At 36.9% G+C, this 17,224-nt stretch overlaps 1 protein-coding gene across 6 annotated transcripts in view; it reads left to right on the plus strand.

Annotated features, from left to right (window-relative positions):
• EPB41L4A (erythrocyte membrane protein band 4.1 like 4A) overlaps positions 1-17,224 on the plus strand; it is a 140,909-nt gene that overhangs the window by 74,034 nt on the left and 49,651 nt on the right. For all 6 annotated transcript variants that reach the window (XM_027667200.1, XM_027667204.1, XM_027667202.1 and 3 more), the window contains exons 4-9: positions 755-833; positions 4,410-4,507; positions 6,222-6,342; positions 9,966-10,053; positions 12,167-12,255; positions 12,644-12,707. In XM_027667200.1, the coding sequence (XP_027523001.1) occupies positions 755-833; positions 4,410-4,507; positions 6,222-6,342; positions 9,966-10,053; positions 12,167-12,255; positions 12,644-12,707 (539 nt within the window). The remainder of the gene's footprint in view (positions 1-754; positions 834-4,409; positions 4,508-6,221; positions 6,343-9,965; positions 10,054-12,166; positions 12,256-12,643; positions 12,708-17,224) is intronic.

Consider the following 17,224-nt stretch of genomic DNA (forward strand, 5'->3'; position numbering starts at 1 on the left):
ATAGATTCACTTTTGCTTGTGAAAGTAAAAAGAATGCCTCTTTCTGATAATAGAGTGTCTGCTATTACTGATAGTCTTCAGATATTGCAGATACAAGATCTGTTATTTGTATTATAATTAAAGAACATGATTTGGAGACCCTTTAATAAAAGATGTAGAAGTGGGGCACATGTGGAATAAATGTAGCTGTGAGAATTTTGGTACTGAGTTATCAGGGTTTTTTAGAAGAGCATTTTTAAAAGGTGAAGTAGAAGAGCTTTTCCAAATATTTGATTGAATTGGCACATAATTAAAGTTACTGTGTAAGATATTTGAAAGTGTGGAACAGCATTCCATATTATAACTTATGACAGAGAATCACATTTCATGCACAATTACATTTTTCAAAAAGCTTCAGTGGAAGAAGTACTTAGAGGTCAAAATCAAGCAGCAAAAAAATTATCTTGGAGAAATAGTAAGTTAGAAATGAAAACTAAAGTGAAAAATTCAAAATAAGCAAAAATTCCAAGCAGACAGACAAAATATGAATAAATAAAAGACTAAAAATAATAGTAAAAATTTTTTTTTTCCCCTCGTGTAATGAGTATAGGTCTATGGATTTGCTATGTGGATATTACACTTTTTCTGAAACTCTCAAGTTTCATAAAATATTAAGATAAGCTTCTTAGTAGCTGTTTCGTAGTCAACCAGTAACAGTTCATAACAATAACAGTTCATGACAACTAATTTTTATACCAAATGTTTTTTCACTCAGCTGGACCACCATACACTCTGTATTTTGGCATTAAATTTTATGCAGAGGATCCGTGTAAACTTAAAGAAGAAATAACAAGGTATAGTATTCAATGAAAGGATAGTTTGTTGTTCTCAGACTAGTGATGTATTTCAGCCAGGTACATATTGTTGTGGTGTGTCTGGGTTGTTGTTTTTTGCTTGAACATCCGAATGTTTTTGCTTGAACATCCGAATGTTTTTGCTTGAACATTTGATGTGTAGAAAGAAAATTGCTATGAGATTCACAGTGGTTGGTATGGACAACTGTTTGGAAGCCCAAGAAGAAAAGGTGTTCTCTAGTGCATCAAAAACCAAAAGGCCTTGATGTACATTTGTGGTGGTGGTGGTTTTTTTTTCTGCTTTTATATTGTGCTATAATCAAGTTTAGAGTTTACTTGGATATCAAATGTAAATACAATGAATGTTCTTCTTTATTGGCCATAGCAAAAATTCCTGAGCTGTTTTTCAAGAAGATTTCTTTGGTCTTTCTAAAAATATGTGAAGGAAATTGAAGAGTTACATGCTTCTGATTCTTTTACCTAAGCTTGGCCTCTACAAAATATGAGTATGTACACAGTAACATATGCACATGCATGCACAGACACATGCACACACATGGTTATCTGAACTCTCTCACACAGAGTTTTCTGTTTGGTTTATTTATGAAATGTCTCAGACAATTAGTTTTAGGTTCAAAAGAAATTTGAGAGTTTGGGTAGGTAGGCGGACAAAATTAGTGTGCTGGCTTGCATTAACAAATACCAAAATATTTCTTTTGATGTCGTAAGAATATGACACATGAGAATTCATTAGAATGCATGCAAGGTTTTTAATTTTCATTAACCAAAGGTGGCAGCTGTTGCAGAACAGGCAGAATAGTTTTCCTATACTGGAGTGAGAAAATTCTTTTGTTTCCTTACTGGCACAAGGAATGGAAGTCTCCAATAAAAGAGGCTGAGTCTGGCCTGGTATAAATAATAAATGCTGTGACTTCACAGGTAAAAGAGCATAAGTTGGTGGCCGTGGGATGCCCCTGTACCATGGAATTTTGATGCATTTTTCTTGTAGTTTTCTTGTACTTTTCTTGTACTTTAAATCCTGCTCCCAGGGAAAGATGGCCCTGGGAAGGGAGCTTTGGCCACTGAACCTGTTGTGATTTCCTCACGGGGGTCAGGGTGGAGGCAGGGGGCTAAATTTTCAAAAATTGTTTCTCTTTGCCCTGTGATCTTCAGTCAGTGATCTGCACTGTTGATTACATGTGTGAATCCAGTCAAGAAATGTTGTAGTGTGATTAGGGAGCCTCTGTTCATGTCAGTATATGGTCATGCAGAACTGACACATCATGCAGAGGGAGAGCTTCAGATATATTGTATTGACAGTCTTCTACAAAACACATTGATTAGTCAAATACCCTCAATATTTATGAGCATTTATTTCTGTAGGCTCTTAAGTCTTGGCAGGAAGGTACTTTTTTTTGTCCAGAGGACGGGGGAGTGGAAACCAACCATCCAAAAAAACCAACAAAACCCCACCTGTTTAGAATAACTAGGCTTGGAAGGCACCCTTAAAGGTCCTTCACTTAGGGGGCATTAAAGACCCTACTTTTATTTATGCTAATAATTTTCTGCCTAACTGTATAGTTCCAGTGATGTGTTAACTATTTTGTGCTAGCCAATTGAAGCATGTATTTATTACTTTAAAGAATATGAGAGTGAACTCTGTTGTTATTAGATGTTAATGATCTGTGTCATTACATGATTACTCTCTGCAAATAATGAAAACCTGTCAAATCTATAATTGCTTGCATCAAAATCTGTCTGCCTTGTAGGCAAAAGCTCATACTGCAGTGTTTGCTGGATGTGTTTGCTAGAAGAAACTGACACTTAGGCACTATAATATATGCATAACAAACTTGACAGAACACAAGACAAAAGTGCTTTAGCTATGAGTTTGGACAAATGGCGTAATTTTGTGAGGAGCTTAGTGGCTTCAGTGGGAATTGAGATTGTTCACTTCATAGGAATCACTTAAGCACTTAAAGTTGGCTCTCTTTTTACAAGAAGGTAGCTGTTTTGGAGATTCCTATGCTGTTTTATTTTGAGATTACACTATGAGAATGCAGAAATATAGGTGCCTTTCCAAGGAAAATAAATTTGTAGCATCATGTGGTACAAAGCTCTGTTTTGTAGAGATGGAGAAGTGCTAATAGAAATACAGGTGCATATAAGAAATGCATTTCATATTGAAAAGAAGATTTTGTGTACTTCACAGGAGGTGTAAAATCCTCTTTGTCGTTATCATAATTCAAACAAAGAAGATTTGTGTAGGTAGGACTGCAAGCATAAGCTCGAAGTAGTACTTAGTGAAGAAACACTACGTGCTTTGTGTTGCCTAATGACATTCCCAAAAAATTCTTATGCAGTGCCCTGCTCCTTTAAGGTGGAGATTATTAACCATTTTTTAGAGGATGGACATTCCTATTATCTGTCACAGCATGAATTCTGGAGGATCATTAATCAGAAAGACATCGGCATCCTTGTTCAGGGGCTCATCTGGCTGAAAAGTCTAGTAAATTTGCTTGGATCTTAAATGTTTTGAGAGTCAGCTGTGTGTAACCTGCAGTTTGTAAACTTCCATGAAAGCAGTGTAGGTGCACTTTGAACTTATAGATCATTCTAAGGTGCTTTCGTAAGTAACTTGTACCAACACAGAGTAATTATTTGCAGTGTAGCTAAAGGCTTCTATGTAGATAACATTGAACTAGTGAATAATGAAAAAGCTATGTGCTTGTATGGATGATCCTTTTCTTTCTACGAAAAGCTACCTTCTCAATATTGTTAGTTTTGTAGGAGCTAGTGAAAGGCATTCACTTAGGATGGTGTGAGGCACTGCATAAATCTGTTGTCATAAAACTGGACAAAATTCAAACAGTGTTTAAAAGATTTCCTGTAAATTATTATGGTGAGTTGCAAAACCAAGCAGATCCTTTGTATGATGGCTTGTTTCCTTGTCTTTACTTTTCTACTTTATGCATATTTATTTACTGTAAGTGCTCTCAGTATTTGCTTTGTCAAGTGTAGAAGCAGGTTATGACTTTGAAAATTACATTTTTACCCCTACCATCTCTGTTGCAAGAAGGACATGGAGGTATGGACTCCATCAAACCTGCTTGCTACATTATAGCTGATACTCTGGTGTGTGGAGAGGAAATATTAGAGTAAAGAAGTATCCAATACTCAGTTCTCCTTTATGTTAACCACTGGTCAGGTTAAACTTTGGCCCTTTTACAGGTTTCTTGTTCAATTTTTCTGATCATGGTACTCGTCCCTACTTCCTCACTGCTCTATGAAAGCCAAAAGAGTGAAATGACATTATTAGGGGGAAAATTATTTGCATTTGCACAATATAAGCAGACGAGAAAACTACAGAGTGCTCCTCTACCTAGGTTGTTTCACTAGATAAATCTTAGTTGGTACTTCAAGGTCAATGTGGGAAAACCCATTAATAGAGGAATACAAATTTTTATTGTCACATAATTATGGTACATGGTATGTCTACAGTTGACTGGGTGACTTCGAAATATTTTTGGTGCATCAGGCTTAAAATAACAACTTTGTTTTCTCTTTATGTTTTAGGTATCAGTTTTTCTTGCAGGTAAAGCAAGATGTTTTACAGGGCCGTTTACCTTGTCCAATCAACACTGCAGCACAGCTGGGAGCATATATAATTCAGTGTAAGTTCTTCTGACCAATTGAGAGCTTATTTCTTTTAATCATGCATTATGACTAATTTTAAGTGGTGACTGAAGACATCATTAACACTTTATGAATTTAATTTAAAACAGAAAAAAACTAATGTGACTGATTTCATCTAAAGAACTGTAAATAGATGGCCATTCTGAACAGATTTCCCTAAAAAAATATGGCAAATATGAAGCAGGAAAATATGCAATGATGGTAATATCTTCATTGTATTATGAGAAATGAATAAAAAGAATACATTTTTCTCCTGTAATCAATTTTAAGTAGGTTAGAGCTGTAGTTTTGGTATAATATTCTGTTCCTATGATTCTAATCTCAGATATTCTGTTGAGAAACAATGAGAAAGCTTATGGGAAGAGCAGAGTTAAAGCATGGCAAAGGTTACGTCCAGTAGGTTAAAGTTAGTCCAGGCACCAGCAAGCGTGCATTCCCATGGACTCTATAAAAATCTTTATCCTTTTATTTAGGGTTTGCAGTTGCTCAAATATAGAAAGACACCTGAGAAATGTCTATACTGAACATATGAACTGAATATATGTCAAATACTAAACATATAAATGCAAGGCACCAACACCATGGTCCAGGGTGCTTTTTCAAGGGTGATGTGCTAGACCAGGCTTATGTTCTATTCCAAACTGAGATTAAGTGTGTTTGTGGGAATTCGAAATAACTGAGGAGCTCTGCTGGTGTAATGCTATCAGTGGTGTATTTCCCAGTGGAGCTAGCAGCTGCTGAGATCTGGAGAAGAAGCCATATGTTCTGCTTCAGCCACAGGCCTGGCTTTCACCATTCAGGTTGTGTCTGGGTGTCATCTTTGGCCTCTGAGCAGATCCGTTCATTAACACAGGAGTTGTTTTCCTCCTTTTGTGATCAAAGATTGCAGACTTTTATAGTGGTGTTGGTGGAAAAATCAGTATCCATGGCATAGTTTGCTGAATACACCAGTTTTCTTATTGAGTGTGCTGGAGTTGTTGATGTTGTAGTAATTCCTCTTCTTATTCCTACTGTGGGCAAGAACCATGATATTTTTATGGTGGTTTTCCAGAGAAACTTCTCAGCATTCTTATGGAGTGGATCAGGGGCTTTTTCTAACAATGTCATTCCAACATTCTGGAAAGAAACATCGTTAATTAGATGAGTCTTTTCCTTCTTGGCTCTTGAAGCCTTATTTTGGCTATGCTTTTGGTTTAGTGGGAATTGGATAGAAACCTTCTGTGAAGTCTTTCTCAGAGAATCCCAGTCTACAGATGTTACTCAGAGTTATTAAAAAATACAAATACTAACTTTTGCAGAGTTTCTCAGATAGATGCAATTATAGTTAAGATAGTAGATGTGAGTTCTGACCAAGGTGCATATTTTTTTTATAATTACAGCATATGAACAGACATGACAAATTCAGGATAGTTTCAAAGAAATTTATATTGACTACTCATTATGTTCTTTCCTTTAAGAAAATTCTTTAAAAAGTTATTTTTATTTTGAAAGTGAATTTAATATCTAGGAAATACATCAATATTTTATTGAAAAAGGAAGCCTTGTGATTCCTCACAAGAAACAATGCCGCTAGAAGACCTTCCCTCTGAGTGTTTCAGGATATTTATCTCCATTTGCACTCCCAGACATATTTTCTGGTTGAGATAAAACACTGAAAATAGGTGACCTTTGTTTTCTTCTTGTGTCCTGCAGCTGAGCTGGGGGACTATGACCCGTACAAGCACACCGCAGGCTATGTCTCAGAGTACCGCTTTGTCCCAGACCAGAAGGAAGAGCTGGAGGATGCCATAGAACAAATACACAAAACTCTGATGTAAGAATTCAGTACTGTTGGGAACTTGTCGGTTAATGCCAGATTCAGAGATGCTTGGTAGGTGGGGAGGAACAATTTGTGGTACAGAGCGGAGATCTCTGGACTTGAGGAAAGAGCACAGGGCATCCAGTTGTGCTTTTCAGAAACAGAAAAGGTTTTATATAACTGAAGTTGTTCTTTTAGGAACTGGGTAGTACAATAACTGGAAATGTGAGGTCTGTCAGACCTAGGTATGGGTGTTTCAGAACCAGCAGTTTTAGTAAAACATGTGCCAGAAGTTCAACCATATATAAAGCCAAAATAAACATTTACTTGCTTATGTCCAAGCTCATGTTCATGGTAAGTGTAAAGATGCTTGTTCTAACAAATCCAGGTTAGGTGCAATTGTGATATATTTGTTAATATGAGAGCAGTAAGAAACATTTTATGAATATGCTCATCAAACCATTTGTCAAAGTAATGCAGAGATAATCACCCATCTTGTATGTAAATCTAGATATCTTGATTCTCTTGCTGTAATGAAGCCACAGTCTGGATAAAGGTTAAGTAATTTTTGCCTGTAGTATTGTTTATTACTGTGATTTGTGTCTTGTTTAATGAGAATAGGTATTAACTCAGGATCACAGCTGTTCTCTTTGAAAAGTTCTCCAGTAATTGCAGCCTGTGACAGTTGCCAGAATACCTGAGCTTTCTCTTCCAGGGAAGAGAGTCTGTTGTTCAATAAGTATTTCTGTTAGGTTGCATGACAGCGTTATAGTAATTGATGTATTTCGGAGAACTTGCTACGGATGTTTCTGTGAAGTAAAAAAGTATTGGTTTTTCTGTTCCAGAGGTTGGAAACTGAGTCACAGATAGTTTGCTGGGTTCAACATCACAGAATTTGTTTGTGAGAATGAAACTTGAGGTTAATTATTGTGAACCAGACCACCAATACTAAGCAGCCTTTATTCCTCTCTCCAAAGCTTCTGTAGTCATTAGTGTAGTCATCAGTAAATCTTATTGAAACCCATTTGCTTCAAAAGGTTTGTAACCTTGAAGATGAAATTCAGAAGCCAGGGGAACAGTGCTTGTGGAGTGTTAACTGTCATAACAGTCTCTAGTGTTTTTATATGCTTATTAACTTAGGCCTCTGATACTCTCTTGCTGCTTGACTGCAGTTAGGTGTCAGGGAATTAGTAGCAACAGAACAGAGTAAAATTGAGGTATACCCACTACTAGCTCAGCCTGATTTTTATCATCAGCGCTCCCAGCATTGACTTCTGCACAGGTGACAGCAATCTCTTTAGTTAAGAAGTTTGAAGCTGTAATGGCTGAAGGCATCCCAAATTATCTCATTGATTGGAGATGTTTCCGGGACAGGTTTGTGATATGGTTTGGAAGAACTGTTTTATTCTTTCTGGATCTCAGCACAAAAACACAGGGCTTGTTTGTTTGGTTTTTTCAGGACAGATGTAGCACATACCTTGTTTCTGCTAGTTACGTCCAGAAAAACAATTTTTGATTGAGTGTTTTCTCTCAGTTTTGTTTTACACAGCACAATAGCTATTCAGGGATTCAGTAAGGATGCAGCTTTCTGAGGAAATTTCTAAATCAAGAAAGGTGAGGGAAGTCAGAGGGTGGAGGGGGTTTCTGACTGCATCAAGTCTCTGCAGCCTCCCTGCTGTGACTGTTGTCCCATCTATAAACCAGCGTGACAATCCCAAGGTCGAATAGCAGTGTGAGGTGACCCAAAGTCATCATGCACGTGTAGAGGATCAAGCAGTGACTTCAGGCTTCCATCTTCTTCCTTCAGAAGCTCCAGCTCACATCTCTACTTCCTTTAATATTTTTTGCAAATACAGGTTTTTATACAAATATGAAACATTATGTTATGTTTGTAACATGTAGGTATGTTATAAAAAGACACACACTTATTTGTCATTTCAGCCCTTTAATACTTTCAGAGATAAATGAAAATAGAGGAATAAGTGCATCAGCATTTTTCTGAGAAAGGTCACTAAGGACAGGTTAACTTCAGTATTTAAATTGGTGCTGGATTCTAACACTAACTCAGTAATGGGGTAATCTGCTTTTCTCAGGACTGATATTTAGTCTGCTTGGGAGCTCACTGAGATAGTACTGCTCCAGTGAACAAAATCATGCTGTGGACTAAATTTTTAGAGCAAAAGTTGATAAAAGATATGACAGATGTGACATCACTGATGTGCTGAATATCCAGAGTTCTACGTATTGTGAATACAGACAATGAATTACACATCTACTGGGAAATCCAGCTCTAGAAGAAAGGGATTTTTCTTATGAGCTTTAGATCTGCTGCATTTCCAGGAGTCTTTGGAAAGAAGAGCTATCATCTGAAGCAGGGATAAGATGAGCTGGATCAGCCCATCTCTCAGATGCAAAGGAGGCATTTTGAAAACTTCTACTATTGCATTTAGCAATGCCATTTCACGTCTTTGACGTTGGATGTGGGTTTTACCTTGTCAGGCATAACACAAAGTTGGGAAAACCTGGACAGTAGCTGCTGGGCTAGAGAGAATGGGGAGACAAGAAGCAGGAATGTGCATATTACAGGACCTTTCCAAGTCTTGAATCAAAATGTTGAGCTCTGCTTCACACATTGGACTTGAAAGGTAGCAAATCCAGTGAAATATTTCCCTAAGAAAAGAATCACAGGGTGAAGCTGGTTATACATCTTTTTGAGCTGATATTTATATAAGATATGCTGTACTTTCCCAATAACAGTCCAACAGCTTTCACAGAAGTGTTGAAAAGGAGTGAAAATGAAAATGCAGTTTCAGCTATTTCAAGCTTACAAACCAGAATCTTACTCTTTTATCAATGGCAGATATTAAGGGAAGAACAAATTAAATTCTGGGGATAAGGCTTTAAATTTATTTAGTTATTTTGTTCTTTTTGAAAATAAATACTCTGTAGGTGAAGTCAAATATGTTCCTAGTAGCTGTTTTGTTTTTTGTTGGTTTTTTTTTTTTCCTCCCAGTTTCCCCCAGTTGTTTACTACCAGAATGCAGCTGATGGTACTTTTCAACTGAGGGATCGATATCTGCAGATAGGAAGGCAGGCTGGATCTTTGAAGCTGCTAATCCCATGAGACAAATGCCAAACTTTGTTTTCAAAGTGGCACGCTGGGCTATTGCCATTTGGTGTGACTTTTTATAGGTTTTTTGAAGAAACGAATATTTTGTCTGAAGTCATGAACCTTACTTTCAGAAATCATCTGTAGCTTCAGCACTGCTATGGGGAAATAGTAGCCCAGTCAGTCATACCATTCCTGCTTCAGTGAAAATCATATAGTTATTGGGAAAAAAGTTATTTGGCATATTGGAGCCTAAAAATAGAATATCTGAAGTGTGTTTACGGGGAAAAGATTAGACACTGTAGTAGGCACACATTGTATATATGATAGCATATATGTCTGTGGTAGGAGACCAGTAGAGATCTAGTCTTACTTGGAGCAAGAAGTCGATTATTGAAAAGACAAAGTAACAGTCTAAAAAATGGTAAGAAGGTCTGTGTATGTGTCCAACAAACTGTATTTATTAATATGATTGATTTTTATATTTTGACTGGAAGTGCAAAGTTCTTACACAGGATTTTGTTTACAGGGGTCAAGTTCCTGCTGAGGCAGAAGTAAACTACTTAGGCGTGGCCAAATCCCTGGAAATGTATGGAGTTGATCTCCATCCTGTTTATGTAAGTATTGTTTAAACTTGCTAACAATGAAAAAAAAAATTATACTAATGCAGGAAACAGTCCACAGAATAACTTGAAAGGAAACACTGTATTTAAGAAATGCAAAGGAAGAGATACTTATGGATGGAGACAATTCAGTCATTCATACATACAGAAGCCTAATGGTTTTCAGATTAAATGCTATGATTCTATAACACCTATAAAAAAGCCATCAGTTATGCTCTGGAAAAAACCAATTCAGATAGATAAGAAGTAAACAGACAAAGTCTCAGGAGAGAAGAGTGAGAGCTATAGCCTTTGTCTTTGACAGAAAAATTTGCATATTATTCTTGTTTAATAAGAACAAGTGTCTCCTGAAACCTTTTCAATACTGTTGCAAAAATTAGTGTGGGGTAGCAGGAGCATACCTGGCTTTTTAAAATATTTGTCGTGAAGGTTTTACTAAAGATCCAGAGTACGTTTTCAGTTTTTCCCATGTTGCATCATGCAGCATTGCAAGTTATCTGTACTGGCTCATCAAAAGCCTTCACTTTTTTTGTATATTAGCATTAAATTGGGATTGGATCCAAGTCATCACCTGGAGGCTATGTGCTGCTGGTGAAAACATCATTCTGTCTTGTTTGAATAATTGCACTTGTGGCAGGTTTTTTTTAATAAAAGAAAATCAGGAGTTCAAATGGGAAGTTGTAATGTAGATAGTTCACTGAGTTAGATTAACACTTAGTAAAATTGCTTGAAAAAAAATAAAGAAATCAAGATACTACCAGAAGATTAAATGTGTATTTCCTGTCGAAAAATGTGTAGCCTGCAATATAAAGTATTTTTTAATGCACCCTGTGGCTTAATTGTATTCATATCTCATGCTCTGTGCCCCTCCCACCCATAGAAAACTGGGGGAGTGAACTGGAGCAAGATTCAACATAATTCAAAAAAATCATGTTAAATTAACAGAGCTTGGAATTTATTTTTTCCTCATGGCTTGCTTTTACTGTGCAATGAAATCCCTGCCTGGGTAGTGAGGGATGATTTCCAGTATGCCCAAGTCTAATCCATCTAATCATTGTTCCTACTTATATTACAGCAGCAGCAGAAGCCCTCATTTGAGACTGAAGCCACACACATGATGAGATGTATTTTTTTTCTCATTTGATCATATTAAAAGTAAAGTCACCTTTAGCAGTTAATTCACTGAGGAGCACAGTCAGAACTTGCCAGGTGTGCTTGACTTCGTAAGGTCTGTAATTACACAGGGCACTTTCCACAGTCAGTCTGTCTCACGATTAGTGGTTTTTTGCTGTTCATGCTCCACTAGTTTAGAGATTGCAGTGCTCTTCCTGGTTGCCTAAAGTGGGCAGATGAATGAGCTTTTTCAGTTAACTTTCTTTTAACCTCATCCACTAAGGTTTGCACTCTTTCAAGTGTAGGGTGCTTCTGATTTTGGTTACTGACCATAAACTGCAGAGGTGGGCACTTTCTACCCCTCAGCACCAGCATTTTTACTCTGTTCTCTCTCAGATTTATTTGTATACTGATTTCAGGAATGGTTTCCTTTGGAGGAGATGATGCACGTGGCTGTTCCCTGTATGCCATTGCCCATTCTTAACAAAACATGACAAAAAAAAAAGCTTGTCTCTCCCAAAGGAGCTACTTCACTTTTTAGCAGTGTGCAACTGACACTAGTTTAGGCTGGAGAGGGCAGCTGTGTGGTTGTATCATAGTAGAATAGATCAGAAAATTGCTATTTTCCTTTAGCTGAAAGTTGAGATATCTGTTACATTCATACCTCAATAAAGAGTTTAGTTTCTGAGTTTTGGCCATCTGCCAAATAGCCAAAAGTAATTCCATATTAAAAAAAAAATAGTTATTTTTGGTTTTCACCATGGCATGTGGAAACTCTCATTCTTTCCCTCACTGCCATTCTTTCTTGCCTCATTGCCCCCTTGCATACAAAGTCTTGTATAGGATCTTGTCTGTAGATCAAGTACTGTTTTCCCGTTTGCACAGAGAGCAAAACCATTATATTCAAGTCATCAGGATGACTTCCTCACTGGACCTCAGTGCTATTGTGATAAAACTTGCAACTGTGTGAATGACGTACACTTTTATTTTCTAGGGTGAAAACAAATCTGAATACTTTTTAGGATTAACACCCATAGGAGTTGTTGTCTACAAGAATAAAAAACAAGTAGGAAAATATTTCTGGTATGTATTATTTAAATGTGCAGTCTGCACTAACACAAAACTAGTGTTGTATGGAAATGTATGGTTTGTGATATCTCTTTGAAAGGTTAATTATAGCAATAGAAAAAAGTATACTTGAAATTCTTAATATTTCTCTGGATTATGCAGATTTTTAATTCTTTGATAATCCAGGTATTGAAAACAGTAGATCACCTTTACCATACTCTCGTTGAAATGTTTACATACCACTAATTTTTTGCTGATATCTGGGTCATACCTGAAAAATAAACCTACCTGTGAATTCGTTTTTGTCTTTGTGTGTAAATATATGCAACTTTATATTTTATGATGCATGAAATTAAAGGCTCATGAAGTTCTGTCTTGTCTTTTTTTCTCCTCAACATTACAGGCCTAGAATTACAAAAGTTCACTTCAAGGAAACACAGTTTGAACTTAGAGTCCTGGGAAAAGATGTAAGTTTTTATTTAAGCCTGTAAGGATAAAGAAGTAATCTCAGGTCTAATGACATTGGAAATTGTATATGTCCATCAAAGTCTAATTTATTTTATTGAAATTTACTGTAAGAAATCATCAAAGTGAAATTCATTGTATTGATAATTACTGCAAGAAAATAACATTATCCTGAAGTGCAACATCCTAGAATTGTAAGATGGTTTGGGTTGCAAGGAAGCTCAAAGATCACCTCATTCCAAACCCACTGCTACGGTCAGGGACACCTTTCACTAGACCACGTTACTCAAAGCGCCACCCAGCCTGTCCTTGAATGTTCCTGAAGTGGCTTGCAGGGAGAGATGAAAGAAAGGTTTTCTGTCCACGCTTTGTAGCAAGGGGAAAGAACTTCAGCAGTACCGAAGTAGGAATTTTATAACGAATTTTTATCATTTTACATTGCGCTCTGTAAATCAGACACTTCTGCAATGCCTTGGTATTGTGGAAGTGCTTTTAAAGTGCTTTTGAACTAGGATGCAGGGAAAGCTAATATTAAAAAAATGTGGATGAAGGAAAACTCAAAAAGCTGTTGGGCACAAGTAATTTTGTAGCTAGGACACAAGCAGCCATATTATACCGCTTGAAACCTATTTGTCAGAATTTAACATCGTGCGCTGTTAGGCCATTTGAGAGAAAGCAATCTTGGTTCCAGTGGAGCAAGTACAACAGTTCGATAGCAGGAGAGGAGGTTTTAAGGTAGAGTCAGTGTAAAAAAGACAAAGAAATTAATCACCTATGAAGCCTGTGGCGTAGGGGGAAGGAGGAAGTGTTGAGGATGTAGGAAAAATAATGAAGTATAATAAAGCAAATAGTTGCAGTCAGTCTATGAATTTTGGTATCTGATTTAGTTACAAGTTTAGTTTGAGGAATTATTTTTTGAAAATACTTTGTATGTCTCTTTGGAAGATCGGGACTGAAAGTTTATGGTTTTAAGTGGTATTAACCTGCTGGCAGTAATCCCCTTTACTGTTTTTTATGTGTCTTTGTTCACCTATATAGTGGTTGTCAGTCTCATCTGTGATTTTTCCGTGAGACCTTTTGGTATGTTGAGTACATTCTGTGAAATATAAGTGTACCGCTGACTGGTTGTCTTGCTTCTGTCACAGACAGTGTTTTTTGTCTCCACAGATGTATTGGCAAATTTTGCCTTTGATACTCCCAAGTGCTTTGGTGTGGTAATCTGTAGATTTTCTTTCTTGATGGTGTGTTTGTTGAAATAGGAGAGCTGTTGGAAAGCTGGGGGAGGGAAGGGTGGGAAAACTTGTCGCAATGTTTCATGTAAAGGGTGAATGATAGGTCATGTATAGTGTATAGTTCACCTTTTACTTTTACCTTTTACAAGTTCGAGTTTAACTTTGAATTAATTGCTTGGAAGTGAAGTTGCAGTTTCTGTTTGATGCCTTATTTCTATAGTTTTTGTCTGAACCATGTGCAATTGCAAAGTTTTAACATGCCAAGTAGAAAACCTGGAAGCTTTAGAAAATGTACCTAGTTTGAGACTGTGAATGTTGATGGCTGGTGAACACTTACTATTGTGATCATAAGGCAGACATTTCAACAGAATTTAGTAGTTTCAAGCCTTGACAGGTACTTCTAGGAAATTGTTCAAATGAACGGTAAGTACAAGGGTGTGTACCATCATTAAAATCTCCTTGGCATCTAATAGTGACTTGAAGTGTTTCTACAGTGCTTCATATCCTAAGAAGATCAGGAAAGACCAAAATGGCACAGAAAGATCTTCTTTTCCCTTTTTGTTAAGAGTCTGGTGGTACTTTGAAAAAAATTATATCTTGAAATAAGTAAACAGTATCCTTAATCTCTAGAGTAAAGCTGTTGTAACAATTTATGCTGTTCTATACCCAGAGGAGAAAAAGCTCATCAGTGTATTTGTATGAATGTATGTTCCAATACTCCTTGAAAAATTAATTTGCAAATTCATGGGTTTTTTGGAATAAATGCCATCACTTTGTCCTTCCGTGTGGGACATGACTATATGGTAGGAGAGGAAATGTGCCATTTTCACTCCATCCTTCCTCCAGAGATATCACTTTACAGCCCAGGGAATGAATACATTCCTTGTATCAGATGTGCTATATCAAGTCTGGAATGTTTTACATGTTTCCAGTTAGCTGGAGAGAACTCCAGAAAATACTCAGGAAGAGTAGAAATAATAGGGATTTTCTCATTTCTCGAATGGAACTTTATGGCATATAGTGAGGAAGCTAACACCATCTAATGGAGCAGATTATTTCTGAGTGAATCGAGTGCTTTGTGTGAATCATGTTTTCCATATGGTAATGAAAACTGTGCAGGGTGTATTTTGGTTCATGTTTCCACACACACTGACTGCCTTTATTCACGCTGACAGCCACCTTTCATGAGTACCCCTGCTCATCAAGAGGAAGCTGTTGGTGCATTTAGTACCAGTGAAGTGCTGCTTTTTCCCTTGTGGTAACTTCTTTATTTTCTCTTCCTGAGAATTTTTTGAGATTTTTTCAAACCTACCAGAATGGAGTGGAAATGGGCATCCAGATATTCTTGACAGATGACAGATGTGGCAGTCTAAACGTACAGGTCCATATCATTAGGCTGCCTAAAAACCACGCTGTGGAATGTCTGTGTCAGCCCTGCTTGTGGCTGCTCATTTTGTTGTTTACATTGCTTCACTTTTCATAAACTTGATGTTTACTGAGTGGAAATATTGTTGCTTAGTGTCTGATAATGAAGTAAGGTGCTTCGCCTTTTCTGTTTTGTAGTGTAACCTCTTGTACTCCTTCATATCTCTTCCATGAAAAGAAATTCCTGTATATTTAACTTCCTTGCATTTTTTCCTGCATACCTGTTGCTATTGTGTACAAGCATGACCATCAGTATTTTTGTTTTATCTTTCACAACTTTCCTTGTATTATGTTTTGTCCCTGAGGCTATTGCCCCTTCATAAACAAAATACCGCCTTTAATATTTGTCAGTCCATGACTTATCCTGACATGTGAGACTGAAACTCTTTCACTGATGTTAATCATTCAATGAGTATTTCATTGTCCCCTGAGTGGACCCATGCTGTGAATTCTGAACTATAAACATGTTAGGTTTTCTGTGGCACCTCTAAATATCAGCATGAAAATAGGAACCCTTTCCCTGCAAGGACTGCACAGAAGGACTCCCTGAACATGACAAACAATTGCAAAAAATTTGTGAAAATGAGAAAAGTTTTTATTTTCTTACAGTTTTCTTTAGGAAAACAGAAATCCATCTAGCACCTGTGCACAATTCCTGGTAGGGATAGATGTCTGTTGAGCAACCTTGCTGGAAACAATCCAGCAATATAGGTGGCTGCCAAAGCCCTTCCCTCTCCACCAGCAAAACAGAGCTTGTTCACAGTGGAAGTTAGTAGTCAAAAGGGTGCACAGCACACCTTCTGTTACTTCCCCCATGTGAAGAACATGGCCGGCTCCCCTAGATTTTTCTCTCAACTAAGAACATGAAACAAAACACCAAAAAACATGCTTTAATAGAGTGTGTGGGCTGGGAATGTAAATGTAATAATATACAGGAGTAAGAGATGTGGGGCTTTTTTTGCCTGTAGGTACCAAGCACTTCTGTGCGTTCCCCACAACCCCATGCTGTTTTCTATAACTGCACCTTTTACTTCAGTTGCACTGTGTCTGAACATGCACATGAATGATTTCACTTCTTCACAGAGTTTATGCAAAGCTTTTCATGTTTTTCATGTTTCTCATTCACCAAACCAGAAAGCATTCAATGTGCAAAGCGCTTGCTTTCATTATTTTTGTTGTAAAGGAGGGTCTTTTTGAATTCTGAATTTTATATTGCAAGAGATTTTGAAATTTGGGTGTTTTAAGTCAGAACAACCTCCAAAACTGTGCAGTTGAAAATGATTTACACACTTTCAAGACATGCCTTCCTTTACAGTCTGCCATATTCAGGTGAAGAAGCCTATCTCAGCTGAATTCATAAAGTGAAATTGGTAAAGACTCTTCAAGAGCAATACCAAACACTGATGCAAATCAGAAGTATGTAATACTCCCCATTTTGGTGGCTGAAAGTTGTCTAAATACAGTATTTTTCTGTTCTTTTAAATAGTCTCAGAAAATCCTGTAAATATGCTTTATTTTTTTAATTTGCTTTTCCTAAGTGTTAGAAATATGAAAAATAATTATATTAATAAAGTGCTTCAGCTGTACCTCTTCTTCTCCTATCAAATGCTATATTCCATACTGAGTTACAAGTTCTAGCCAGGAACTTTTAATTTGATATATTGCTCCTACAATTTCTTGGGAAGACTGAACAGGGTTTGAAGGTATATTCCTCCAGTCTTAAGTCCAATTTAGCTTATGTACAATTTCCAGACAAAAATAGCATTTTGATCTTCCTTATGGTTTAAGAATTTCAAGTGACTTTTGTATCATTTGCATTTGCACCTACTTAAGTCTGAGTGGTAGTGGAGGATGGAGGTGAG

Source organism: Corapipo altera, unplaced genomic scaffold (genome assembly GCF_003945725.1).
Source record: "Corapipo altera isolate COAL_440 unplaced genomic scaffold, ASM394572v1 60935, whole genome shotgun sequence".
In the NCBI taxonomy this organism is placed as follows: Eukaryota; Metazoa; Chordata; class Aves; order Passeriformes; family Pipridae; genus Corapipo; species Corapipo altera.